Source organism: Onychostoma macrolepis, chromosome 06 (assembly GCF_012432095.1).
Source record: "Onychostoma macrolepis isolate SWU-2019 chromosome 06, ASM1243209v1, whole genome shotgun sequence".
In the NCBI taxonomy this organism is placed as follows: Eukaryota; Metazoa; Chordata; class Actinopteri; order Cypriniformes; family Cyprinidae; genus Onychostoma; species Onychostoma macrolepis.
The window spans coordinates 23513543-23540365 of record NC_081160.1 but is presented as its reverse complement, the minus strand read 5'-3'; the positions used below and the strand labels follow the sequence as shown (position 1 = coordinate 23540365).

At 38.2% G+C, this 26823-nt stretch overlaps 2 protein-coding genes across 10 annotated transcripts in view; both read left to right on the top strand.

Moving 5' to 3' along the window:
- Positions 1-13226, top strand: part of col7a1 (collagen, type VII, alpha 1) — a 58993-nt gene extending 45767 nt beyond the window's left edge. For 4 of the 8 annotated variants that reach the window (XM_058778900.1, XM_058778899.1, XM_058778897.1 and 1 more), the window contains exons 88-119: positions 30-110; positions 262-330; positions 456-491; positions 1976-2035; positions 2271-2315; positions 2404-2439; positions 2548-2643; positions 2795-2920; positions 3086-3157; positions 3280-3315; positions 4264-4323; positions 4412-4456; positions 4830-4865; positions 5013-5048; positions 5434-5490; positions 5753-5824; positions 6835-6906; positions 7046-7081; positions 7174-7254; positions 7861-7914; positions 7995-8048; positions 8133-8195; positions 8508-8570; positions 8685-8801; positions 9482-9559; positions 9647-9700; positions 9833-9881; positions 10432-10524; positions 11497-11628; positions 11715-11777; positions 12382-12555; positions 12905-13226. In XM_058778900.1, coding sequence (XP_058634883.1) covers positions 30-110; positions 262-330; positions 456-491; positions 1976-2035; positions 2271-2315; positions 2404-2439; positions 2548-2643; positions 2795-2920; positions 3086-3157; positions 3280-3315; positions 4264-4323; positions 4412-4456; positions 4830-4865; positions 5013-5048; positions 5434-5490; positions 5753-5824; positions 6835-6906; positions 7046-7081; positions 7174-7254; positions 7861-7914; positions 7995-8048; positions 8133-8195; positions 8508-8570; positions 8685-8801; positions 9482-9559; positions 9647-9700; positions 9833-9881; positions 10432-10524; positions 11497-11628; positions 11715-11777; positions 12382-12551 — 2142 coding nt within the window. In that variant the 3' untranslated portion in view covers positions 12552-12555; positions 12905-13226. Of the gene's footprint in view, positions 1-29; positions 111-261; positions 331-455; positions 492-1975; positions 2036-2270; positions 2316-2403; positions 2440-2547; positions 2644-2794; positions 2921-3085; positions 3158-3279; positions 3316-4263; positions 4324-4411; positions 4457-4549; positions 4636-4829; positions 4866-5012; positions 5050-5433; positions 5491-5752; positions 5825-6834; positions 6907-7045; positions 7082-7173; positions 7255-7860; positions 7915-7994; positions 8049-8132; positions 8196-8507; positions 8571-8684; positions 8802-9481; positions 9560-9646; positions 9701-9832; positions 9882-10001; positions 10061-10431; positions 10525-11496; positions 11629-11714; positions 11778-12381; positions 12556-12904 lie in introns of those variants that run through there. The other 4 variants (XM_058778901.1, XM_058778903.1, XR_009271701.1 and 1 more) reach the window with 4 other exon arrangements.
- Positions 13227-16516: 3290 nt separating this feature from the next.
- LOC131542475 (G-protein coupled receptor 22) lies at positions 16517-24724 on the top strand. 2 transcript variants are annotated; one of them, XM_058779199.1, is made up of 3 exons: positions 16517-16767; positions 19703-19860; positions 20236-24724. In XM_058779199.1, exon 3 carries the CDS (start codon positions 20335-20337, stop codon positions 21916-21918), a length of 1584 nt encoding a protein of 527 aa, XP_058635182.1. In that variant the 5' UTR covers positions 16517-16767; positions 19703-19860; positions 20236-20334; the 3' UTR covers positions 21919-24724. The 2 variants fall into 2 exon arrangements, with proteins under 2 accessions (XP_058635182.1, XP_058635183.1); XM_058779200.1 differs by lacking the exon at positions 19703-19860.
- The last annotated feature ends 2099 nt before the right edge of the window (positions 24725-26823 follow it).

Sequence of the window (26823 nt, the reverse complement as noted above, 5' to 3'; positions counted from 1 at the left end):
AGTAATAAGGTTATCTTTAACATAAACAGGGAGAGGGGGGCAAGCCTGGGGTCCCAGGGAGAGACGGTGTTCCAGGAAAAGATGGCCTGCCAGGGTTATCTGGGAAACAGGTGAGTGATTATATGCCCTTGACGTTTACAAAGATGTGTGTTAATTTTATTATCTTCTGCACCTTTTTCCATGTTCTCTTTGCTTCTTTCTTTTCTTCCCTACTTAACCGCTCTCTCTGTCTTATTATTACTCTCTGTCACTTTCTTTTAGGGTATTGCCGGACCCATCGGGTCCCCAGGATTAAAAGGAGAGCAGGGAGACAGCGGTCCACCAGGAAAGGTGCGTCCATATGTGCATCTGCATGTGTGGATTTGCACGAAATGTGTAGTTTGTCTGACACTATGCTTTTAATTCCCAACACACTCAATTTATCTCTCTCCCTTTATTTCCACTGTGTTCTGCAGTCTGTCACCGGACCCCCTGGAACGAAGGGTGAGATGGTGAGTTGTTGCCATGGTTACATCATAGCGAACACTGTGTGAAGATCAACCTGTCTCACCTGCATGACAGATAATCTCATTTGAAGCAAGCGTAATGTTAGAGCAGCATGTACGTGAGCTCTTCAATAGATCTTCTCTCAGTGTTGTCGTACTCAAATGCCGACTGAGGAGCAGCACAAAGTATTAAAGTAATTCACGGACAAGTGAAGACTTTAATTTGTTCAAACCAAGTAGAGAGCTCTATTTTATTTGACTTTAATCTAATATTTTATGACTGTTAAGGATAAAAAGCTTTCCTTGATCCTCAGGTATGTAGTTACATACTAAGTAAACATTTTTTGACTGTCTCTGTATTTTTCATCTAGTTGTTTGCGTTAACTTCTTGGTTATTTTGTTTGCTGCCTGAATTGTTTGCCAACACAAAGAGGTTTAATGTATTTCATAACACAAACCATATAAAGCCAGTAATTATGATAATTTCCACAAGATAAATGCAATGATACCACATTTTTTTTTACAAATTCACCTGCAGAATTTATGTTGGTAACAAATAACCAGAAGTTTATTCACCAACAACAGTAGGCTCACCTCAAATGCTTTATTTAGACAACATTACAAATCAAATAACACACATTCATGTTCAGAAGAATTAATATCTCTTTAACAAAAATTCAAGCTGCCTATTTCTGCTTTGAACACCTTGGTTTATAGACTTCTAAGTGCATTACTATAAATGTGATTTTTGTTTATTTTCTGTGATAATTGACAGCATGCCACTAATTTAATGTGCCTTTGTGTGTCTGATTAATAGATTTAGCTCTATGTAGCTGTACTTTAAACTTTAAAAAACTGATACAGTGAGTAAACTTTATGTGCAAACTTTATGACCCTCTTTTTCAGCATTGTGCCAGCTCTCTGACACAAATCCTGTGTAATTGTGCCTTATTGTGTGAGTTTATTTAGATATTGGCACTGATGTGGTCCATATATATATATATATATATATATATATATATTTACCACATTTATCGACAAAACTATGACAGGACAGGGACAGGAAAGTAAACTATTGTGGCCCATTGCACATTAAATGCCACAGGCAAAATCCATCACCTGCTTTCACTGTACAGCTGAATATTTCCAGGAGTTACTAATCTGTCAAGAGATGCCATCCACAGTTTCACCAATGATGGAATCTTTATAATATCTGAAAAATACATACAGCAGGTTCTCAGAAATGTGCAGTATTTCCTGAAAATACATGAATGGAATAAACAGAACTGAAGCACACAGGCAGTCAATGCATCCATCCATTTGGTACAGACCCAATTCTCCTGAGGGAAATGGATGGCTTATCTGCACTGTGCCATGAGATAGATTGTAGATAATGGGCCATAGATTTGGTTATTTCTGACATGAATATGCCACATTATTAACTCATATATACCACATGATTAACTCATATATACTCATGGTTGTTTAAGGGTCCTCCTGGTCTGACATTACCAGGTACCGTTGGAGAAAGAGGCCTTCCTGGTTCACCGGTGAGCTTCACTCATTTTGCTTATTTATTTGAGCTTCTGTCCAATACATTCCAATACATTTTTGAGGTTTATATTTGTTGATCTGCATGTTTACATTTATTTATGCCCCATTATTTGTTCCCACAGTTTGCCGTCATATTCCGTCATTAGCCATCCTTCATCATTAATGTCATTTGTAGAAGTAATTCTGAATTAACATTTCATACACATATTGATTGGTTGTTTTGTGTTTTAGGGTCTAAAAGGAGACAAAGGGCCAGCGGGAATCAAAGGAGAAAGAGTAAGTAGCGTTATTTTGAGAAGAGTGGCCACAAACAAGGCAATGCACAATGTGTAGAAATAGATTTGAAAGTGTTATTTACTCACAGGGTGCTGCGGGTGATCCTGGAGATCCTGGTGAGAATGTGAGTACCAGCAGTCACTTCAAAGGCAGAACTGCCAGCATCGCCATCCGTTTTATCTCCACTATAATATATGCATCAATAAAAGACTCTTTTATATTCATTGTTCAGGGAATGAGAGGACCACCAGGGCTCAAAGGAGTCAAAGGAGAGGCAGGTGTGGGAATGCCTGGGCCTCCAGGACAACTTGGCCCCATTGGCTTAAAGGTATTTGATTCATTGTATTGTTACAGAACTGTTGCTAACAGACCTCTAACCCTAAGTGTAAACTTTGGCACTTAACTCATCCCACATTGTTTCTGTGACAAACATGAATGTAAAATCTAGTTTGTATATTAAATTAAAGTTTTAATTGTAGGGTGACCCTGGCTTACCAGGTCCTCCGGGCCCTCCTGGACCACGTGGATTGGATGGCACGCCAGGACTGGCAGGGCAGAGAGGTGAAGCAGGACAGCCAGGACCCCCTGGACCACCAGGAGACAGGGTTCGTAGAGTCACTGCACACACAGAAACAAATGTACACTAAAAACAACAAATGTTTAGAATTACTATCACTACATAAAGAAATAGTTTGAATACAATCATAGACAAAAATATTTGCTGAATTTGGCTGCATCTAATGATCGGAATTTCTCTTGGTGCTTGTAAGGGTCTACAAGGGTTTATTGGCAAAGCCGGAAACCCTGGAATACCAGGAGCTGCTGGGCCCCCTGGACCCCCAGTAAGTCACAGACATGCTAAAATCAAATAATTGTGTATTTGCATTAAGGTATTTCTTATAGCAAGTATAACTGTGTGTCTCTCCCTCAGTGGTATTCAATGATGTCTTTATCTTCATATTAGGGCACTGCGGGCCTTGCAGGACTGAAGGGCGATAAGGTAAGTGATGTGTTGCTTGCAGGACTTACAATTTTTAGGAGCACAGTCAAAAATGTCATGCGCAAGTAGGCATGAGAGAATGGAGCTTTTATGCCAGAAATCAGGAACATTGTGTGGGTCATGACAAAGGAGTTTACCTTCTGATAAACCAAATAAAATATTTTCAGTTAATTTGACCAGCTGCAGAAAATAAATAAATAAATAAATAACAGTTATATTTTACAACAGTAAAATTACAATACTAATATTTATGGCTGTCTTAGTTGTTTTGCATTCAATCATTAAAGCATGGAGCTTCCATTTTTGTGGAAAATCCCTCGTAGACCTTAAGGTGTACTCTGAAACACGTAATGCGTACATAATTCAGTCATAGTCTTTGCAGTTTTTACTGCCATTTGGCACCTACCAAGTGCTAATTTATTCATGAGCTTCAAGCATCTAATTTTTTTTCACAGTCATTTACGGGCGCAAAGGTGACTAATGTTTGCACTGTAGAGCCTTGGCTTGTTGTATATTTTTAGGGCTGTTCAGTCATGTTTCCGCATATGAAATATGGATTTTTTCCTATTTAATTACAAATGATATAATCAGTATAACAAGTTTAAGTAAAAAGGCTAATCAGCATGAATTTCAGAATGCCTTACTATTTGGTATATCTGTATTTTGGTTTAGTGACAATATGCACTTGGGCACAATATGCAGTTGTTTTCAGGTTTAAAGGTAGAAAAATACAAAATAAAAGCACTTTTAAAATTGGTTTTAAACTTTTAGGACCAATCTGTTTGCGTTTATTTTGGACATAAGGAAGCCAGTCTAAAAAGCTAAACCTTTGAAACCAGCGTGTCTCTGTGCAGTCAGAGCTGTTTAGTAAGGTTTTATTGGACTAAAATGAAGTGCACTGCATGACACAGAGTCATTACCCTTTTTCTCTTTTTCCTCCACATTCAGGGTGAAATTGGTATAGGAGTGCCAGGTTTAAGAGGAGAGCGAGGAGACCCAGGGCCTCGGGTAATGTCCACAATGACTCCATCTCTTGTTCATTTCTTTGTATGCATATCAGATTGTGATGGTGTGTGCATCTGTCTAATTTTTGTAGGGAGAAGAAGGTCGGGCTGGAACAGATGGAGAGAGAGGCCCTACTGTAAATATACTCCTACTTTCCTTTACAACATTCTGCATTTACTCATTATTTTTTACCATACCACATCCTGTTTTCTACACATATTGATGTCAGTCAGGCAGTAACAGTCAGTCTCTCTTGATGGGTGTCATTGATCTGAGCCCTCGTCTAGATGTGGAAAGGCATATGCAGGCAGAGAGGTAGCTGTACGAACACTGTATTCGACACACTTTATATTCAGGGCTATGATGTGTTCATCTCCCACTCGCTGCAATTTCAAAACAATTATGAGTCAAGGCCTCTTGCAGCACTGCACGTCTTCTATCTACAAATGCATACAAATGCTCAGGCAAATAAGATTTCTCCTCTACTCATCTGTCTGTCCCACTGACAGGGTCCTCTTGGCAGCAAAGGAAACAGAGGAGATAAGGTGTGTATAAGTTTTCATTAACTGCTACAATCTGGCTCAGGCTTGTCCCTTGCTTTGCTTAAAAAAAAAAAAAAAGTGTCATGAAATACATTCCTTTATGTACACGTTTTATAAACTAAACTTTATAAACTACCAATTCTTTTACAGGGCGAACAAGGTCCTTCGGGAATTAAAGGAGAAAAGGTATTTTTTTGGAAAATGCTTTGATCATCTTTCTTTATTATACAGCTTCCTGGAATACTTGATTCTGATTGGTCCATTCCAATATTTTTCAGTGAGAGTTAATAAATTTGATAGCTAAACTTAATTCTTCTTAAATGATACATTATTTAAAAGCAAATTAATATTTCATGTGAATTTATTTATTTGTAGCCATGTAATAAGCAGAATCTTGTACAGTCAGGTAATTATCGCAAAACGAACTCCGTCAAATGTGATTATTAAGTGAAGTAGTGAGGTTTTGCATCACCCTAAAAGGGGGTTTATTTTGCATATTGAATATATTATACTGTTATTTTTGCATATTTAATAGATTGTATATTGCTGTATTTGATTTTGTATCTTTAAGGGAGATACTCAGCTGGTGGGTGGACCTCCAGGAGAGAAAGGAGTGAAAGGAGAAACCGTGAGTCAAATTGTTTTGATTAAGCTGTGTCAGGTGTTTAATGCTTTTGGGTCACTCAGATTAAAGGCCAATAATAAAGGTTAGGCTGCTATAGGTGTTTTATCTATTGAGAACATGTGCCTATGAGAACTGGTCATAAAATATTCATGTGAGTCTGCCTCAGGATTTATAGATTGTTAACGAGTCAGTAAGCAACAGGATAAAGGCAGATCTTTTGGGTCGATCTAAACTAATCAGTTGTATTGATCGCTGCTCTCCTCAGGGGGAGCGGGGACCTAAAGGTGGACAGGGTGAAAAGGGTGCAAAGGGACAGGAAGGACCACCAGGAGAACAGGTAAGAATGTTTTTTCTTGTTTCATCATCATTTTTTTTCATAAAATGTGACCCTGGACCACAAAACCAGTCTTAAGTCGCTGGGGTATATTTGTAGCAATAGCCAAAAATACATTGTATGAGTCAAAATTATAAATGTTTATTTTATGCCAAAAATCATTAGGATATTAAGTAAAGATCATGTTCCATGAAGATATTTTGTAAATATCTTACTGTAAATATATAAAAACTTCATTTTTGATTAGTAATATGCATTGCTAAGAACTTCATTTGGACAACTTTAAAGGCGATTTTCTCAATATTTAGATTTTTTTGCACCCTTAGACTCCAGATTTTCAAATAGTTGTATCTCGGCCAAATACAGTCCTATCCAAACCATACATCAATGGAAAGCTTATTTATTCAGTGTCAAAAGATTGACACTTAAGACTGGTTTTGTGGTCCAGGGTCACATATACAGTATAATTACAATATAATTACCTAAATCTCTTGTGGTATTTAATACTATTTATTTTAGCTTTTTTTTTTTTTTTTTAGACAAAATAGTATAAAATTTTATTATCAGTCTTAACATGACAAAAAATATCATCTAATTGCTGTTAGCTAAAATTTTAATATCGGGGCATTGCTAAATAAAATTATTATTCTCTTTTGATTTATTTTAAAGGTTAGTCTTTCAGAACCCATTTCTTTTATTTATGTCTCAGATGTCTCCTGAAATTCCTTAGGTGAATGAAATATAGACAAAAATAAGTGCATAGACATATACAATTCATGTGGCTTAGCTCAGAAAATTGGGTCTTCAAAGAATCTGATGAGAAATGTTTGAGTATATTGAAATCTCTTCATTTTGATCATAGACGTTGTTGAGACATGTTGGGATCTCTTCTTAGCAGAATAATCTGAGAAGCAAGAGACTCAATTTGTTCCCTTTAATCACATTGCTGTTTGAGAGGAATGACAAAGATGTTAAAGAGATCTCATTTGTGATTTTTCTATCATATTTGCAAGGGTCTGAGAGGGGAGCCGGGAGAGAGAGGTTCCACTGGCTTCCAGGGAGCCCGTGGTCCTGGTGGTCAGAAGGTGAAAAATACACTCCCTTTCCTCACAAATGAACAAGAATAAACATATGCATATACCTGAATACATCTGGGTATGTTCGCATATGTACATTGATGTGCGTGACCCTCATATTGATCAAATATTTAAATATCATTTGCAGGGAGAAGCAGGGCTGCCAGGTGTCCCAGGAGAAGCAGTGCGTATTCTTATTCACTGGCACATACAGTCCCCAGACTCAGCCGTTTCCCCATGACTGCTTCTTATTTTTTTTTTATCTGTCCTCTACAGGGAACACCTGGTAAAGATGGTCTGCCTGGAATGAGAGGAGAGAAGGGAGAGTTTGGGCCTGGAGGTCCGCGAGGCCTCAAGGTATGTGTATGTGTGTGTGCATTTTAGTGGTTGTCTCTTTGATTAAAACTCAACCTGACTCTTGCAAGCTTTATCCGTAACCTTGAGTAGCCCTTCAGACCAGATGATCACACTGCTTATAATTCCGCCACAGTCTGGATTCCAGGCCATTGTGTCTGACATTCATCTGCATATGTACCTCAGAGCCACTGTATGAAAGTTTTTGTGTGTGAATATGTGTGTGCATGTGTGGAGAAATTGATTTGTCGAGTGCAGTGAAGCACTTGAAAGTCTCCTGCGTATGAATCATTTCTCTCAGGGATACATGGGCCGCTGCAGACAGTGCTAGCTGCCCTTCAGCCAGCGGCAATATAGACACGCACTCACATAGCAGATAAGAACTTTTATCTGGATTCAACATCCCAGATAGACCTCTATCTGTTGTCACTAATGAGAAAGACAGTAATTGAAGAGTGTGTGTGAGTTTGTGTGTTCGTGTGTATGACTGACACATGAATGGTGCTTTATTCTTTCTAAATAGTCCCTCCCAGGGAGCTTTTCTCTAGTGTCATTTCTCCCTGTAACATTGAGTGATTGACAGTTTGACTGAGCTTTAATGGCTTACAGGGAGAACGAGGCGCCAAGGGAGCATGTGGACAAAGCGGTCCAAAAGGAGACAAGGTGAGTAATAAGGAGAGCTCGAAGAAAGTTTTTGTTGTCGCCATGTTTTGCTGGAAGTGATGAATCGTGTCTGCTCATAGGGGGATGCTGGGATTAATGGCAGACCGGGATTGCCAGGAAAGAAAGGAGAGCAGGTATGTACACATGCATTTATTTTTGTGTGAGGCATGAATGCGATTCTTGTCGTTATATTGTTTTGATGGCAAATTTTATTTCAGGGTGAAGGCGGGTCTCCAGGTCCCACAGGAAGTCCAGGGAAGGAGGGTCTCATTGGAGCCAAGGTAAGAGCATATTGAACGTATTGATCTGAGATTATATTGAATAATAATGTTGTCACGATAGAAAATTTCACTATAATTGATGAAACAGTTATGTCAAAAAATTGAAATATCTAAATATTAATAATTAAAACAATTACACGTTGCCTAAGTGTTGCCTAAGCTTGACTGGCAGCAGCGTACCAATTCTTTTAAAATCACTGCTGAATAAACCAGTAGACAACAAAATGTTTTACTGCAACAGGACTACATACTCTGGAAAAGGTGCATTGAAACTTTAAACAACCCATGTAACGTTCATCTGTTGTTGCCCAGGGTGACAGAGGCTTTGATGGAGTTACTGGGCCGAAGGGATCACAGGGAGAGAAAGGTGAACGGGTGAGTATGCCAACTTCTTTAGCTCCCCTGCTGTTTAAGCCTAACACTGCTGATCTCAGTGAAAAGTCTTATCAAATGTTCCACCTTAAAACGTCCTCCGCCTGCTTTCTTTAGGGCCAACCTGGTATCCCTGGTTCCCTGGGTCCAAGAGGAGCGGATGGACCCCCTGGTCTAACGGGCCCTCAAGGACCTGCTGGAGGTAAAGGTCCAGAGGGCCTGCAAGGACAAAAGGTATCAAACTTACTTTATATCAATACATACATACTGTATATATGAAAACAGGCATTTACATAATTATTGAGTTGTTATTCATGTCTGTTTTTCCATAGATTTTTTTTTTTCATTGACAGTGGACCACACAGCATGCTTTTTAAAATTATGACTAAATTACAATGAAACTGCGGATATATGTCTATAACTGTATCTCTTAAGTAATGCTGTCATATGGACAACCACTGAGTAATTAAACTTTCATTTACCTTACGAATATGTATTTTCTACATTTTCAAAAAAAAAAAAAAAAAAGCACATAGCACAGTAACGTTCTGGGCTCATTTTGTGTCATAACCTGTGGTTCAGCGAACAAGTGAGTAATCAGAGCCAATTCACTGAGGATGCGAGTTGTCACCAATTTTGTTCATGATTCAGACCATTTACTCTGTTCTTTTCGGACTGATTTGTCAAATAGTTTGACAGATTCATTACAGAGTCTTTCTTTCATCACACAAAGTACAGTTCTATTTATTTTATCTATATCTTTTTTTCTGTGATATGTTTTGTATTGATTTGGAGCACCAGAATCAGCAGCAGTGCAGGGCTGCTCCTGAATAGCACTGCATTAAACACTGATTCATATGCACAAGGAGCCATGGTTAGTTCATCATATGTGACGTTTTGAATATTTATTGTAGGGTGAAAGAGGTCCTTCAGGCCCTGCTATGGTTGGCCCACGTGGCATCCCTGGGATCCCAGGAGAAAGAGGAGAACAGGTGACTCTATGCACTTGTCCTCTGCATTTTTTCTCCATACTGTATATCTGTCATCACTAAATGTGTCTCTTTGTGTTTTTGTATCAGGGCGAGATTGGCACTGATGGACCTAAAGGAGACAGAGGAGAACCAGGCATGACGGTCAGAACAAATAGACCTTTGTGATTCATGATTTATTGTAATGTCATCATGCATATTTCGACTCTCTCATTGAATCCTCAAGATAAATAACAATGACACAAGGACTGGTTGCATCTCTCTTTATTCTTAAAGGAGGATGAGATTCGGACTTATGTTCGAAGTGAGATGAACCTGCATTGTGGTGAGTGGATAAAAGTAATTTATCTCCATCTACAACAATTTTCCATCATCATCAATGACTCTTTTTCATGTCATGAAATCAAAACAAATCCTTTTTCACTGTATATTCTTTTTCACTTAGAAATATATTTTACAGAAGTACATTGGGTTGCAAATGCTGATTGATGTTGATTTTAATTTCTCTTTTGTATTCTTCAATTCAATTCTCTCTCTTTCTCTCTTTTTCCCTAAGCTTGTGGAGGTAAGTTGTGACTTATAAAGCTTCAATATAGCCAGTAGACATTTTCCCATGTGCACACAGTTCACTAACAGTAGGCTTGTGTGTGACCGTCTTATGTGGTCTCTTTCTGTATAAACCTTGTTGAGTATGTTCGTGAGTATTTCTGGTTTGTGTCCACATGGCTAAGTTCCGGGTTTTGTGCATGCTAAATTGTTGATGTAGTGCATGATCTTTGAGTACATCTTTACATGCATGGATGCCTGTGTGAGTGTGTTCACTGATGGGTTTTACTATCTTGCGTTTGTGTGATTCGTTATGGGCGTGTTCTCAGGTGTTCTGGAAGTTGAGAAACCTGTACCAGTGCAGGCTTACCGAAGCTCCTCCACGTCCCCTGAGCGCTCACTAGTCCGAGGGGACGAGGAGGGTGAGTCCTATCCTCATTTCATCCTTCTATCTCTGTTTATCCTCCTCTCTTCTAAACTGAAAACTCCTGTCACTCTGCCCTCTATTTATGACTTCCTTGAAAGGACTAGTTTAAAGTAACAGTTCACCCAAAAATACAAATTCTGTCATCATTTACTCTTTTACTCAAACGTGGAACACAAAAGAAGATATTTTGAAGAATGTTCACACTGATTTTTTCCATTCCACAAAAGCCCTATCTCTATCTATCTCTTGCCTTGTGAAAATGAAAAGTGTGCTTAATTGCATTGAACGGGCACGTAAACATAGCATATTTTTGTCATTCTTTAAAGAAGCACGCTTTTTAATGTGTTGGCTTACATACTTAAAGCACACATAAATGTTATCTGTAGTTTGTTATTCAATATTACATTTAAAATTTATGTTTTAATTGTGTAATGTGTAATTATAAGTATATTTAAATACATGACATAAAAGACTTTTAATAGAAATAACATTAAATGGCATTCACAAGCAATTAAGTGTCCGTGAACAACATTGCATTCAATTCACACTAAAGTATATTCTTTTCAAGTATGTTATTTTTGTAATAAGTTCTCTTTTTTGAAAGTATGCTAAAGTGTACCTCTTTTTCACAATGGTGTCTCTTTGCATTATTTAAAAAAGCAGTGTTTCAACATTTACAAAACATCTCATTATAATGTTCTGTGGAAGAAAGTCAATCATTCAGGTTTGAAACAAGGCTGAGTAAATGATGACAGAATTTACATTTTTCTCTTTAAACTACCCCTTTAAACAGAAACTGTTTCTGCCTTAAACATAAGTGGGATATGTTAAATACATGCTTGTATTTAACATATCCAGTTGCACATGTACATCTAATGCTTTCAAACTCCAATATCCCAACATTCTAAACTCTGACTTCCAATAGCCCTCACATTCTTTCTTTGTGCACCCTTGCATGTTTTTGCAGGTCAAAAGCTGCGTGTTGTGATGAACACAAATGATCCAGACTACGAGCACATTTACTCTATAGAGACCTATGATGATGATGCTCCAATGGTGGAGATTGCTGACTATGACACCACTGTCAATAAAAGCCAGGGTATGCCATTTTTTTTCCCCAGTAGAAAAACAGTTTGTTTATAGCTGCGTGTGCAGACATAGTATAATATATGGACATTTTGGCAGGTCAAACCGTCTCTTTTGATTCTTTAAAAGCTGAAAGGACAAAATTTGAGGTGAACGGTGAAGGTAAGCAACCACTCCTGATTCATCGTGGAGATTAAAGGCTCCATTGAGTCATCTTTACGCATGAGTATGTTGGGAAGCCTTTACTGTGGGAATAAAAGTATTGATGGTGCATATTTTATTCTCTTCATTTTTACTGCTTTTCTGTGTCTTTGTTGGGAACAGAATGCTGTGGGAACATATCAACTTAAGTTGATGGATTATCATAATTTTTGCACTCTGTAATTGCTGCATACTATTGTTCTTTGCTGTTCTCACTTCCTGTTGTTTCTCTGTGTATCTGCTGCATGCTGTCAACCCGCTGACTCATCTGTATGACAGCTCTTAGTATGAGATTGCAAGCAGCTGTCCCGCCACAGAAAATAGCTGGACATTTCTACAGATCTCTGAGGCACTTTGAACTATAGAGAGATGCCATAATGACAAGTTTAAAAGTTGAATCTGCCTTGTGTGCATTTGTGCATTTCAACAGTGTCTTTCGGCATATTGTTCAATGTGCATTAATTCAGGATAGAACTTTGGAATGGTAGTGAATTCCATGGAACAAAAGAAGATTATCCTTTACCATTCAACCATTGAATTATTTTTCTTTAATGTGTGTTTTTAGACTCCTGCATCTTGCCCATGGAAGAGGGTAATTGTTCCCACTATACTTTGCGTTGGTACTTTAACTCTGAGGTGGGCGTCTGTAGACCTTTTATCTACAGCGGCTGTGGAGGAAACGCTAACCGCTTTTTACAGAAGGAAGATTGTGAGAAACTCTGTCTACAACAATAAGAAGGTACATTAACACGCACTGATTAATAGAAAAGGCTGAAGATAAAAGCTTTCCTGTAGCTCAAATAGTAGAGCATGGCGCTAGCAACGCCAAGATCATGGGTTTGATTCCCAGGGAAAGCAAGAGCTGATAAAATGTAAAAACTGTAACATGCAATGAATGCAATGTAAGTCGCTTTGGATAAAAGCATCTGCTAAATGCATAAATGTAAATGTAACAAATGGTGCGTTAATGCATATTTCTAAAGAAATTACAAATTGGATGGGATAGAGATGTGATTTTTGCACTGCATCTACGGATATCTGTCTCAGTTGTGTTTTTCTCAAAATTCTGTCTATTCTATGTTTTGTAGAATTGAGTTTTGGCTTGAAGACAAGAGTTGACTGCAAACAGAGGATCTTTAACTCATCAGCAATATAAAAAAGCTAAACCTCAGTGTTGAACACTGCCATTATGCACAAGAGATCAAGGTAGAGATTGATGTCAACACCTTTTCCTCAGCGGAACAAGCAAATTTTAAATATTGATCAGATCTTTCTTGTTTATTTATTTTGTGTCTGTTGAGCTGCCAAACATCTGTTAATATTCCTGCCGATCTGGATTCATCTACATACATTGTTATATATATATATATATATATATATATATATATATACACATGTACATAAGTCCAGTCAGTAACAGCATACCACATTATCTTTCATTTCTCACTTAATCCTTGTTGTCACATAGTTACACCCACTGACATTTTCTCAGGTGCTAAAAACAGAAACTAGAACACACATTGTAATATTCTTAACAAATTCATCTTAGACTTGTTCATAGAATAAGTCTATGCTGTACAAAATTGTACTGTAAATGTAGATCTGTATTTTTATCTGCTTGAAAATGAGAATGAATGTTCTTGTATTATCAGATGTTGCATGTTAACTTGGACAAATGGTGCTATTTTTAAAGATATTTTTATATTGTTGACTGGTTTTAATGTTTTCATGTATTCCATTCGTTATATTCAGTGTTTATTTCCATTATAATATAAGGATTCTACAGTCCTGTTCATTTTAAGTGATGTTGGAGCAATTTAAAGTTTTCTTTGCACAAGGCACTTCCTGTCTGCCAGTTTTAATAGCACATAAAAAGTAGTCATTTTCTAAATATACATTCATACGTTGTAAAGTGATCTTTTCTTCATGTGTTCTGTATTTGCTTGAAATAAACATTGAAATTTATAAAGGAAAATATAAACATGAAACAAGACTGAAATTTAATGGTGCTGGAGCTCTCATTTTAACAACGAATATCAGCAAGTGCAGATTTACATTTGGCATGCCTTGTATGTCAACTAGAGCCTCATTGAAAGGTCAGTAACCACCTGTAGTTTATTTAGAAAAGAACTACATACAGTAGTCTTTTCATTCTCTCTTCTCTCGCTCTGTTAATGTGGTGTTACTCTGTGTTGTGTTGTCTTTTTGGGAGGTGGGTGAGGTGGGGAGTTTGTTTTGTGCATCAATCCTAGTCACACATCTGATGATTCAGTAATGATTCTGGACGTTCTTGTTAAGATGCCAATGTACAGTCATTACTACTCCTCCAGGGCTGTCACTCAAACACTGTTTTTATATTCATTTCTACTCATATTTATTCATTGACTGCATTTTAGCCAGTCCAACTGTTAGGGTATTTTGTTTTATATTCTCATGACTGCTTAATAACATTGTTTGAGTGCCAGTCTATATTTTTATTCTGTTCATTCTTGAGATGAATCCGTCATTGTGGATTTTAATGAGTTTATTGTAATGGCAGTCACTGACAGCTGTGCATCAAATTCACTGCGGTGCTCCAGAGGTCAACCATGTCTTAATCTATATCATGTTTTAATCAGGCTTTGAGTGCAGTGAATATTTGGAAAAATTAGCTTTCATGTGGATGCATTCCTCATTTCCTCAGATCATTACATGTGCCTTTTAAATTGCCCTTTCCATATCTACTAAATATCCTTGGGAAGGAAAGTGTATGTTAATTGCATTTAAAAAGATTGGGTAACACTGATTTTGACATTGAAAAGCAATTTCTTTGCCCTTTCGTTATTGTGCTGAGCATTAAAGTTCATAGAGGAAACATGTATACACTGAAAAAAACAGGTGTAGATATAATTTTCCTTTAACCCTTAAATGCATACCTCGGGTCTTTAGCGACCCGGGACATCATTCTCTACCCTCTCCCTCCTTCATTTTTTAAAGTTAGACATCAACTTTCTTAGTATTCCTCAATCTATTCATTATAAATAATATAACAAATATAACGTGTAAGTATTTTTTCCTGCGCTAATATATTTATATAGCCTATCTGATGACTCAATATGTGCAATGCATCTTTTTTCCTCAAGGTGGCACTGTTTGATACACAATGATAACGTGATGTTTCAGTCATAATTACCGCAGGTATAAAACAAACGAATATCATCAGCAAAAATTGAACTGGTTTCAATGGCTTTACTGCAGAGCAATTACTATATGCAATGAAATATAAATTTCACTGCCATTTAATGCTGGATGTGGTGAATAAGCTAAAATCTTCTGCTCAAATTGAACCCTTTTAAGTTTCAAAAAGGTAACGACATATGCTTTATTTTATTCTTCTGTAATTGTTCTTAAAATATCAAGAGTTTTTTGTTTTGTTTTGCTATTGCAGCAGTTAGAGATTCATCCGTGAAACATTCATGCATTTAAGGGTTAAAATTTTTAAAGTTTTAAATACTTACAAATTCGCAGCTATATCAATGTCAAGCAAAATTATTCACTATTTAGGCCTTTACAAACAGAACTACAAAAGCTTATGTTTTATAAGGATCTTAGTAGCCTACTCAAATTTCATTGCTTTATTTCAAATTTGCTCTAAAGAATTTTCAGTAATGAAGATTCAATAATGCATACTGATGTCACCCCTAAAAAGTTAATTAAGTTGAACCCAAACATCCCAGATATATGTTTCAAATGGCAAAAATATAAGGGGACATTCTTTCACTGTATCTGGGAATGTGAGGTGTTTAAGACACCCTGGCAAAAAGTGTGACACTAATTTCCTAAATTATTTCAAAACCAATTCCGAAACCCCTGAAATATGTGCTTTCTTTGGATTTATTTCGGTACGTTTATCATTACCAGGTTATAACACTAAAATGAATGATATTTTGTCTAGTTATTGCAAGATGTTTAGTAGAATTCTACTGGAAAAACATAGAAGGTCCATCCACTGATCATTGGGTGAAAGATCTGGCACATTATATTGTATTGGAAAGAACAACCAATACAATATAATGGGCAAACTAAAGGACCACCATAAAATTTGGTATCTGTTTATACAGTTTCTGGAAAATAACCAAATATCGGCACAGGTAATGAATAGGCATACCTTTCACTCTATACTGATTGATATGTTGTGCTTTTGAATTTGTGGGTATGTGGATATGTCTGCCTTTGTATAATAACTTGGTCTGTGTAATTAAATTTTTGGATGCTTTTGGGGGAGGGGGTAGTTAAAATATATATAAAAATGTATTTTCTCTGTATATTCTGCATTTCTCTCCATGTTTTTTTTTTTTTTTTAAATAATTTTTTTAAAGAAATTGCTAAATTTCACAAACAATTGCAAAGAATCGGCAAGTAACATTGAAATTTTGAAGTAGAAAGACCGAAGTAGTATTTTCTTGTAAAACGTACTCCAATAATCTTTATTTTATTTACGACTTCGACAATATTTTTTACAGTGTTCTTATTTACATAGGCTAATGTTTACAGCTCGCACGTTTAATGTAATGCTTATTATAAAATAAAGAAATAAAACAATAAAAAAATAGTAACACCGTGTTGTTCACACAGAAACCGTATCTTATAAATTGGTTTGTATGGATCGCGCGGACTGCAGACGGCGTGGATGCGCGTTTGTGTATGCGCGTTAGCGCAGAGGGAGCGGGTTCAGTACGTCTAGTATACAGGATAGTGGCACTCGTGGGTACTCACAGAAGCACAGGGGCGATTTCTATCACCGTTTAGCACCACTAAAGGTGCGACATTTATTCCGGGCACGTACCTGACAGCGGACTGTCCTGAAGCCCCACGGAATCTCGCGCTCTAGTAGAGTGAGAGAGAAAGAGAGTAGCGCGCGCTGAACGGACCGCAGTGGAATGTAGCGGGGATTCCCGGCGCGCGGGGCAAGGTGAGTAAAAACCTCCTTGATGCATCTTCACACTACTCACGAGGCTATTGATCTTTTCACTTTATTGCCATTCGGTTCCATTTTACCGTCACTCTTAATTCGTTTTCCTCTGTTTAAGTGGTACATTTGGGCAACGCGCGCCTGGGAATAGAAATGATAAGAGACAATCAGCAGTGTCGCTTGATCTGGACTCGACTACTAATATTCCTTACACTGCAAAAAAAAAAAAAAAAATTGGCAGCAATGTCAAATGCGGGGTATGTCGCCACTACGGACGATTTGTTTACCGAGCAAATCCATGTGTTGCCTGTAATCTGCGGTCAACCAGTGAATATGAAATTCAAGATGTCATTTAAATAGCTATATTGCAAATCAGTGTTTTTTCATTAGTTTGAATAGCCATTATTATCAGTTACAATGGACTCTTAGGCTTATGAGTTGCTTATTATGACAGTTCAATTTGCATCAGGGCATCATCCTCTCACATTGATGCTTTCAAACACAACTGGACACATGCACATGCTCAGAGACACGTGACTCCAGCAAATTATTGAGGGGAAAAAAAGTTAAATATGCCTGCGTCAATCATTTGACATTCATCACACCCATCATCATCATCATTTTGCTCCCACATGCACGCACATTCTCACTGATTACAGTCAAAGGGGTTTTCAGATGCACTTCAGATCAGGCGGCAAGATGCCAGTTGAAGGAAGAAAAAGGAGAAGAGGATGTATGAGATGGTGTGTGTACATTTCTAACAAGATTAAAGGCTACAGCTTGTTTTTAGGACAAGCAGCAACAGTGAGGAACAATGGAGTGTGGAGCAGGTATATATGTGTCCCTGAAGTGTTAAAAATGTGTTTGAAAGGAAAGAGGAATCTAGATCATCAGCTATTTTAGCTCCTTAGATGTGGAGTTATTTTGGTTCTTCCCTCTGTAGTGACTGTAGTTTCACGTGTTGTCACGCTCTCTCATTTCCAAATAGTCTGTAAACAAATTTAATGGATTTGCATATTCATTCCACTATTAATATAGCTCATTATAAATCAATTTTGACTCCACACAACTGTAGGACCCTTTTGTCCACAGAGACACGCCGACAGATTCATTATCACATGCATATGTGCAATTTGTTGCATAAATGTGTGGTTCGAATGCCTCTGCTATTGTACAAGGAATAGGAACATTTTGTGACTGTTTACTCACGTCATATCATTCAATATTTTTTTCTTCTGTGGAACACTTTGGTGTTTACAGGCTTTACAAGTTTGATATCATCATGTGACCAATCTTAATGTGGAAGTTTCAATATGCAAAATAAAAAACAAGATATTATAGTTAACCAAATATGAAACTATAAAAAACTGTCTCCTTATGTTATGTAAAAAAAGAAAGACAGAAAGAAAATTAAACTTATTTTTATTTCGGCTTGCAGCCAAAGCAACATTTCTTTAGTTTAACTTGATGTACCAACATAAATAAAACTCAAAGTAAAAATGAATAGAAACTACACAGACTTATTTAAAAAGAAAAAGAAAAAAAACGATAATAAAAATGACAAAAATGTATTAAAATTAATTTGAAACAGAAAGTACAAAAATATCTCGATAATATCTACTTTTGCTTACATTTAAATTCTACACAGAGAACGACTCACATGGATTGCTTTTATAGTATTCTTTTCCTTTTGGAGACTGACTATAATCTGTCAATGTATGGAAAAAAGCTCCTTGAAGAACATATTTTGTGTTCCACAGAACATGAAATAACATAAGGGTGAGTAAATAATAAGAGTTTTCATTTTCGGGTGAATTATTCCCTTAACAGGCAGGCTACAAACCAGCGTGGACAGACCAAATTGGCTTGGAAAACAACGATAATGAAATAGAGTCTGATAAATGGCAGAAAGAGCTGAGCCAGCGTGGTTAGTCTAAAGAAAGATGGATGGATCTCAAGCATAGCACAGTGATGGATAGAGGGTAGGAGGTAGAAACAAACTCCTCCAGCGATTTCACAACACACTGTGCACCTGCACCTCCCACTCATCTCTCATTCTCTCCCTCTTTCTCTCTCTCTCTTTCACTACTCCTTAGTTTTTTACTTGCAAGGCCGTGATCTGCCATTTCTGACAAAAGTCAGTCATGCTTATTTTTGCTTCAGTCTCACTTCTGTGAGCATAAGATGTCAAGCTTCAGTTATCCGTACTACCACAGAATCGGAGTCCTAAATCTATGTCTTCCACTGTCACTCAAAAGTTCCACTGCAGTGACCTCTTTTCATTACCAGCATGGCATGGGGCGCATCGGCACGCCAACCGTATTGCCCTCCCCCCATCTGCAGTCTCATTTTGTTAAACATCAAAACTTTCCTCCTGCGGTCATTATCACAGATGTGCTCAAAAGGCAATGTCTGAGTCCCACTTGAACAGCCACAGATGCAGAAAGTCTCAAATTTTGTATTTTGACTACTCTTAAACTGTAAACCAGTTGCCATAGTAACAACCATCCTAGAAATGGGATCAGTCTCAAGTCGAACTCATTTATTTATTTATATATTTATGTGTTTTTTTTTTTTTTTTTTGGAATGACAGGCTGCTGTGATTGCGCAGCCTAATTTGAGAGTTGCTTGTTTTAATGGCATGTATTTTAGATTTTGAGATTATTAGAAAAATAACCGTTTCTTTAACACGTTAAATCAGACTTTAAGCAGTATGCTGTGTACACTACTGTGTCCATAGCCAAATTCATCAAGGTTTCAGCAATCGTTTGTGTCCTTGGTCATGTGTGAGACATCGTTTTGTGCTGTAATTCATCTGCTGGAGTAGTTCTCTTGTTGGACACAAAAACTTGGCTGTGTGCAGGACTGCAGAATCACACACACGTGTGTGACTCACGTGTACATCATACTCATCTTTATTGTCCTGTCTTGCTAGATCAATACCTTATTACACTTCAGAAGGACAAGTCATACCCCTGTTCCACCAAAATGATGCCAGCGCTCGGTTGGTTGCATCTGTGAATCTCTCTTAGTCCCAGCCTGTGTTTGCTCTTCAATGAGTGACGATGACGTAACTGACTATGATACTACTAGGTATGCACCAGTATTAAAATCCAGATATTCAACTGGCAGATATTCAACTTTGATATTATTTTATCAAAATAAATTTCAAATAAAACAATTAAAGTATTTAAATAAATATGGATAGATAGAAATAACTTAAATAATTTTGTTAAAACAATAAAAAAATCAGTCATTTTAACTGTATTTAAATGTTGTCTTTTATATTTATTAGTATTTGTAAAAATATATGCTGTTTAATAAACATAATATAAGAAAAGCCTGGCACCCTGTCAGTGGAAAAGGGGTCACAGTGGATCTCAGTGTGCCCTGCTCCAGTAAATACTGTACATTTTGGCCTGTTCATTAAGGAATGTGTTTCAATCTGTTTTTGTCTTCCCATCATAGATCTGTCAATCATTCATCAACGCCCCAAGAAAACACCTGAATAGGTGGATCATGGCCAGTGGGAGTGGCTGGCGTTACTATGCCTGAAGGCACGTGGCGATGGTGTCCATGGAGACAGATGGCAGCTTCACTGGGGGCCACGGTTTGTCCCTCTTACAGGCTGAAGATAGCGTGGGGGCCGGACTCGCTCAGCAGGAGGGGACGTGGCTCGGCTTCCGGGCTACAGTGAGTGCTGTGCTGCTGCTGGAGCTGCTCCTGGGAGTGGGTGGCAATCTGACCGTGCTGGTGTTATACTGTGGTCACTGCAGCCTGTTGGAGTCCGTCAGCCATGCCGTCACGCTTAGCCTGCACACCCTTGACCTGCTGCTCTGTCTCCTCTGCCTGCCGATCACTGCCACACTCCTCATTCTGGGCGGAGCCTCGGTTCCTCACCACGCCCTTCTCTGCTGTCTCCACGAATCGGCAGCCAGCTTCGCCAGCGTGGGCACCGCACTTAACCTGCTGCTCATCAGCTTAGATCGTTATGACATCAGCGTCCGGCCAGCCAATCGCCTGCTGACGCCTCGAAGGGCCACCATTTTACTTGTTGGAGTATGGGCGGTTTCTTTAGCTGTGCCCCTCCTACCGTTCGTGGAGGCGGGGTTTGTTTCAGGGCAAGGCGAGGGGGTGTTTGTGCACTCCAATAGCACTGTGCTTTGTTCAGAGTGGGGAGGAACTCTACAGGCTCATCTGTTGCTACAGGTTCCCGTGTTCCTGTGCTCTCTCGCTGTGATGCTGTTTACATACTCGCGAATTCTTCAGGCACTGCGCATCCGTATCGGCCGCACGCCCAGGCCCCATCGAGACAGCAAACGGCCTGTGCATCGCCTTTGGTTACGCCGTAAAAAGTCAACGAGGTCGCCGGATCACACGACGAGAAACACACCCACCTCCCCACCGCCGCTTTCGACCGGCCCACTTATCGCCTCAGATACAGTTACAACAGTAACCATCAACACTGAGACGAACACTCCCTCGCTCACCACACCACTTAGCCCCACCCCTACTGTATCCGTGATAACCTCACCTTTAAGCCCCACCCCCACTGCTTCAATGGTAGTCACGCCTTTGAGTCCCGCCCCATCTGTATCCGTCATAACTGGCCCTCACCTCCCCACCCCTGCTACATCATCAATGGCCACGCCTTTGAGCTCCATGCCCACTGTATCCACAGTAACCACTCAACTAAGCCCTGCCCCCGTTCAGGGTCCGCCCAGCATGGGCGTGGGAGCGTCAGTATCGGCCATTTTGGCTCTGCGTCGAGCGGTTCGGCGCCACCGAGATCGGCGGGAACGCCAAAGGCGTGTCTTTCGCATGTCCGTCATCATCATCCTCTCATTTCTGCTATGCTGGGCACCTCTCTCCATCATGCCCCTTCTCATGCTGGCTATCGGGCCCTCTGATTGGCTAGAGCGTCTGAGACTCTGCTTCCTGGTGCTTGCTTATTGGACGGTAGTGCTACATCCGCTGCTGTACGCATTCACGCGGCAAAAACTGCGCAAAGTTCTGCATACCCGTCTGCGCAGGCTGCGGCCGCAAAACACACAGACTCGCATTCGCGCTAATACCAAGATCCGCCGCAAGCACAGGGGAGATTGCAGCGATGCTACTGACCGCTGCCTGACAGAGGCTGTTAGAGAGTGAGTGTTTGTGTGTCTGTGACTTATAACTAGGCTCATACGGAATCTGAGTGCACATTCACTTGTCTGTCATTTTCTTGTTTGTTTATTAAAGCTGCAGTCCGTAACTTTTTTTGGTTAAAAATGATACGAAATCAATATTTGAGCAAGCACATAACCAGCCAGTGTTCAAAACTATCACCTTACTTTAGCCCAATTCACAACGGTTAGCTTATAATAATGTTTTCTAATTTGAGTGGTACGGGTAATTTGAGCATGGTACTGCGTCATTATGTCACGTCTGTAAACATAAAGAAGTTGTCCAGGCTAGTAGGCTAAAGCACGTGAGGAAACTGCAGGTGGCGGATCGTTTAGCCTTTTCTCACAGCAGTTAGAATAATTAAATGTATCATGTTGATGGCGGATTTTAATCCAGAAAGGATTATGTGTTTATGAAACACATGTGAATTAAATTAAATTATATTCCAGTTTTAAATGTGCTTCTGATTACAGATAGCCTGGGATTACACAAGATTTGTATTTTAAAGACAACCAGTTCGAAAGGGAGCATAATTAGCTTTTTGGGTTAAAAGAATTTCTTAATATGAAATTCGAATGGCAATTAGATATTAGTCTGTACAGAAATTGAAATCTACACGCTAATGCACACTATACTCATAGTCACACAATGCTGATGTTGTTAGCATTAATAATTTGAGAATAAAGTATAACAATAATAATAATTAGCACGGTTTGATGTGATATGAGCTAACCGATCATTAGATTTAATCACCATTGGTAGCACGATTTATTGTAATGCTTTTTTCCTCAGTTGGTCAGAACAAACGTGGCAGACTTGTTACTTACTTGTTCAGATGGCAATATACGGTGAAAATTTTTATTTGGGTCATATATTCCAAGACGTAGGCTAGAATCTGTGATTGCGAAGTACAGTAAACATCCACACCGGTGTGGTGACTGACAGCAGCACATTCACCTCAAAACATTAGATTCATCCGTGCCGGAGCACAGCCCACGCAAGGAAGATAATTCCACAGCAGCTGCAATTCCAGATTTTCAAACAGAGATGGCGACAAAGAGGCAAAACTTATTTAAATATTTTGGATAATTTAATTATGCTTTCAGCTGCTAATATGAGTATGTTCAGCTCCATTTAACATATTTCATTCATATTTACATGTTTAAATCCAAGGCCGTAACCATATTTTAAACATTTGTAAGAGACTTAAGGGAATAAAGAAAAAGAAAGAAGAACTAGAATTTATTGTAAAGTAATCTGTTTGAAGTATTTGCAAAAAATATTTTCTTTTTTTATTAATAGGCACACAATCACTTAAGGCCCAGGTACAGAAAGGCACACAAGCCTTTCAACAGATAAACACCATCTTTTCAAGCGTTCAAATAATGCACATATGCGCTGTTGTTTACACACAAATCCGTGCGGACACAAAAATCGGGACATCAGCGGACAATGCTGATGGCGAAAATTGTGGAAATCCCAAATGGTCTCATGGAAAAATGAGGTGAATTCATTCAATGTGATTCGCATGAAAATGTATGATTTTCAGAAAAAAAGGAAGGATGAATGCGCACCCCTAAAAAACTATGAATGAGTACAAAACTTACAAATTCGCCACTAATTTGCCAAAATGAGAAATAGATACAAATTTCCATGAAATTTTGTTTCAAATACGCTAAAATATACTTTAGGCTAAATCGTCTGCCTAATATACTGAAAACTTCATATTCTTTCCCCTCTAAAACTGAAGCATTGTGCTGGAATTTGCATTTGTCTTCCGTTAACAATACAGCCTTCTTTTATTTGATTGGCCATCTCAATTATTTTGACATTGACGTGCGCCGTTAGTCCGCTGAGGCAGACTAGTCTAAAAATGTAACTTTTTGTCATCCTACCAACAAACCGAGGAGTGTGTAATGGAGCACAGCAAAACAGCATCAAGGATATCAAATACTGTGTTTGGCAATTTGGCCATATCTGATTATCTGTGGTATTTCTCAGATTTCCCCCACAAATCTGTGCAGATAATGTCAAAGAAAAAGAGAAAGTCAGCAGATTCCGCCTGGGCCTATTTATGACTGTAGGTAAAAGGTGTGTGCAGGAAGCCATTAATGTGTTAGATATGTTAGATGATATGTGTGACAAACTCACCTCTATAAAGGAAATTAAAAGATGTCGGTAGGTCTCTATTGTCCACGAGTGTGTAGTATCATTGGCAACTAATCAGCACAGGGTTTCGAAAGCACACTAAACTCTGAGGTCAACAGGGCACTGTCTAATTAACCAGTAGAGCACAAATATTCCCATGGTGCTAGGGGAAAAGAGCGAGATTGAGAGAGTGTACCTACAGGTGTGAGTCTGCCAGAGGCCATGTGCAATAAATTCCAAATCCAGGTTATGCATCGCATAATTTCCATATAAATTAATCCCAATTTATTGGCATTCATTGTGTGGTGTAAAAAGTAACCGTCTATCCACCAGTACACATACATGTGCACATATTTTACATTGTCCTTCTCACTGATAGTCTAGAGGGCAATAGATTTATCATTGTGTTTATTAATTTATATGATCAGGGATGTAAATAGTCACTAATATTTCTGTGGTTTGAAACTGCAGCCAATTTGAATTCGGCTCTACCAAGGGCATGCATACTGGTTCGATCAGTTGACAAAACAACTTTTACAAAGTCGAAATTTATTTATTTGATTTGTGTCCTGTATATGTATATCTTGTCAGTGCTGTATATTATTTCAGTTTCAGATGGGTATTGTATTACTTTACAATAGAGGAGCAATAAGTCTGAATTACAGTAATAAAAAGATTCAGCCTCTTTGCTTGTTTGCTTTGTTTGTTCCCAACCACAACTGTCAAAATTCATACTTCTTATAGAAAAGCATATAAAATTTCATGTATACATATTTGATTTTATAATGGAAGAAGTATTACTTTTATACAACATATACAACACATAAAATATATCGAAGTTAATATAACTTGCATTTCATATTTACATATTTGGCCAGTTCGTATTATTTTTTTCTCGCCAAATGAAAATTGTTTCAACACAAGTGAAGGCAAAGTGTTCTCCAATCTGCAATTTTGAATCCACTCTGGGTTTTCCTGCTCTTTCCCAAAGAATTTGGTGTTTGTTAGGCCAGTATGAAGACGCAAAAACTAATCTGTATTTTGATTCATTCTGATTAAAAAAGTTTGTTGTTCTGAATAATTAACATCAGTCTGAGCCACTTGCTCTGATAGTTAATTGGTGTATGGTAGTGTCTTTTCATTACGTGAATTTATTAAGAAGTGCAGGCTGCTTTAATATATACAATTAGTACATGCTGAGAAAGGTTGACTGACTTCATCCCAGTTGATAAAAGTCAAACAGGCAATTAAGAACCTCCTGTGTCTCTGTCAGCGTTTGCAGTCTCACACAGAAGATCAAATGCCATATGAGGGATACTCAATAAAGTACCTGTTCAATCAGTGAAATGGTAGCCTTTCAAACTCTCTCTCTGCCTGATTCAGAGACCTTAAATGTTATTAATCTTTAAAGAGTTGGTTGCGGTTCAGCCAATATGTGTGTAGAGAATGGGAGACTATCATTCCTCATTATCGGTGATAGAGGCTGCACTCCACTAGTGAAGTCTGATCGTATTAACACTTATTAATGTTTGATGACACACGCTGACATTTGCAGGAGCCTAATAATTGGAGGGCCAATAATGGGGACGGGGTCCTGCACACAGATGTAGATGCCTGTCTTAATAGACATGTAAAGAACTCTGACCACACATGTTAATGTAGGTCAATAAGACCTTGCTTCTACTTTTACTTAATCTAATAAGAATTATTTTGCATCACCCTACCACTGCAAATATGAAATTGTAGTGTGTGCTTTCATAATATGTAAGTAAGAATTACCCAAAATATTGTGGTAGTACTATGTTACTGTGGTGCAATGACTTTTTGAATGATTACCAAATTCATGCATGTAATTACACTACCGTTCAATACTTTACAGTTACTTTTGATTAATTTAAAGTATATTTGCTGAATAAAACTATTACTATATTTTATAAAAAGGAGAAAAAACTTACTTCAAATTGTTGAATAGTAGTGTACACTTTATTCAAAGGTATTTCAAAAATACCATATTTCTTTTGTAAGTGCTCATACTGTTGGTACTAATTTATGAGCGGTTATGCTAAATGCATAAAGTCACAGCTATTTTATTTTATTAAGCTAATTCATTATTATTCAGAAAAACAAATGTGAGGATGCACATGCCTATGTACAAACATCGAATTGAGGCAATTATTATGTGTGCATTCAAATGACCTATTTGCAATGGTTCATTTATTTCCAAATGAGGAAAAGTTATGTACTTAATCAACATTTATATATTACATATTAAGTTGTATAATCAGCATCTTATTCCCATCTCCCTCTTTGATTTGTCTGCCACTCTCCCCCTTTTCATTTTGAAAACTCAAGTATGTTGATTAGTATAGATGCCTTCTGTTTGTGTGCCTTCATGAGCAAGGAGAGAAAATGAGAAAGAGAGAGAGTGGGTGGGAAATATTTTTCTCTTACTGTATGCAACATGAAAATACTGCTATGTATTCATTAAAATCTCTCTTGCTTCCTCTCCCACCATTCTCTCTCTCACGCATGCATCTTTTTTAATCTCATCTGTTCCACTCACTGTCGTCATCTTTCTTCTTTTTATCACTGTCTGTGCCTTGCTTTCTGCTCCTTCGTTCTGTCCTCACTCCTCTCTTCTCCAGACTTGCATAAGAACAAAGAAGAGCTGCCTTTGCAAGGGGAAAGTCACCTTGGAGGACAGGAAAAGAGAGAGAGAGAGAGAGAGAGAGAGAGAGATTC

What these genes read in the sequence shown, in the direction of transcription:
- LOC131542475 (XM_058779200.1), top strand. Translation starts at nt 20,335, where the DNA reads ATGGTGTCCATGGAGACAGATGGCAGCTTCACTGGGGGCCACGGTTTG.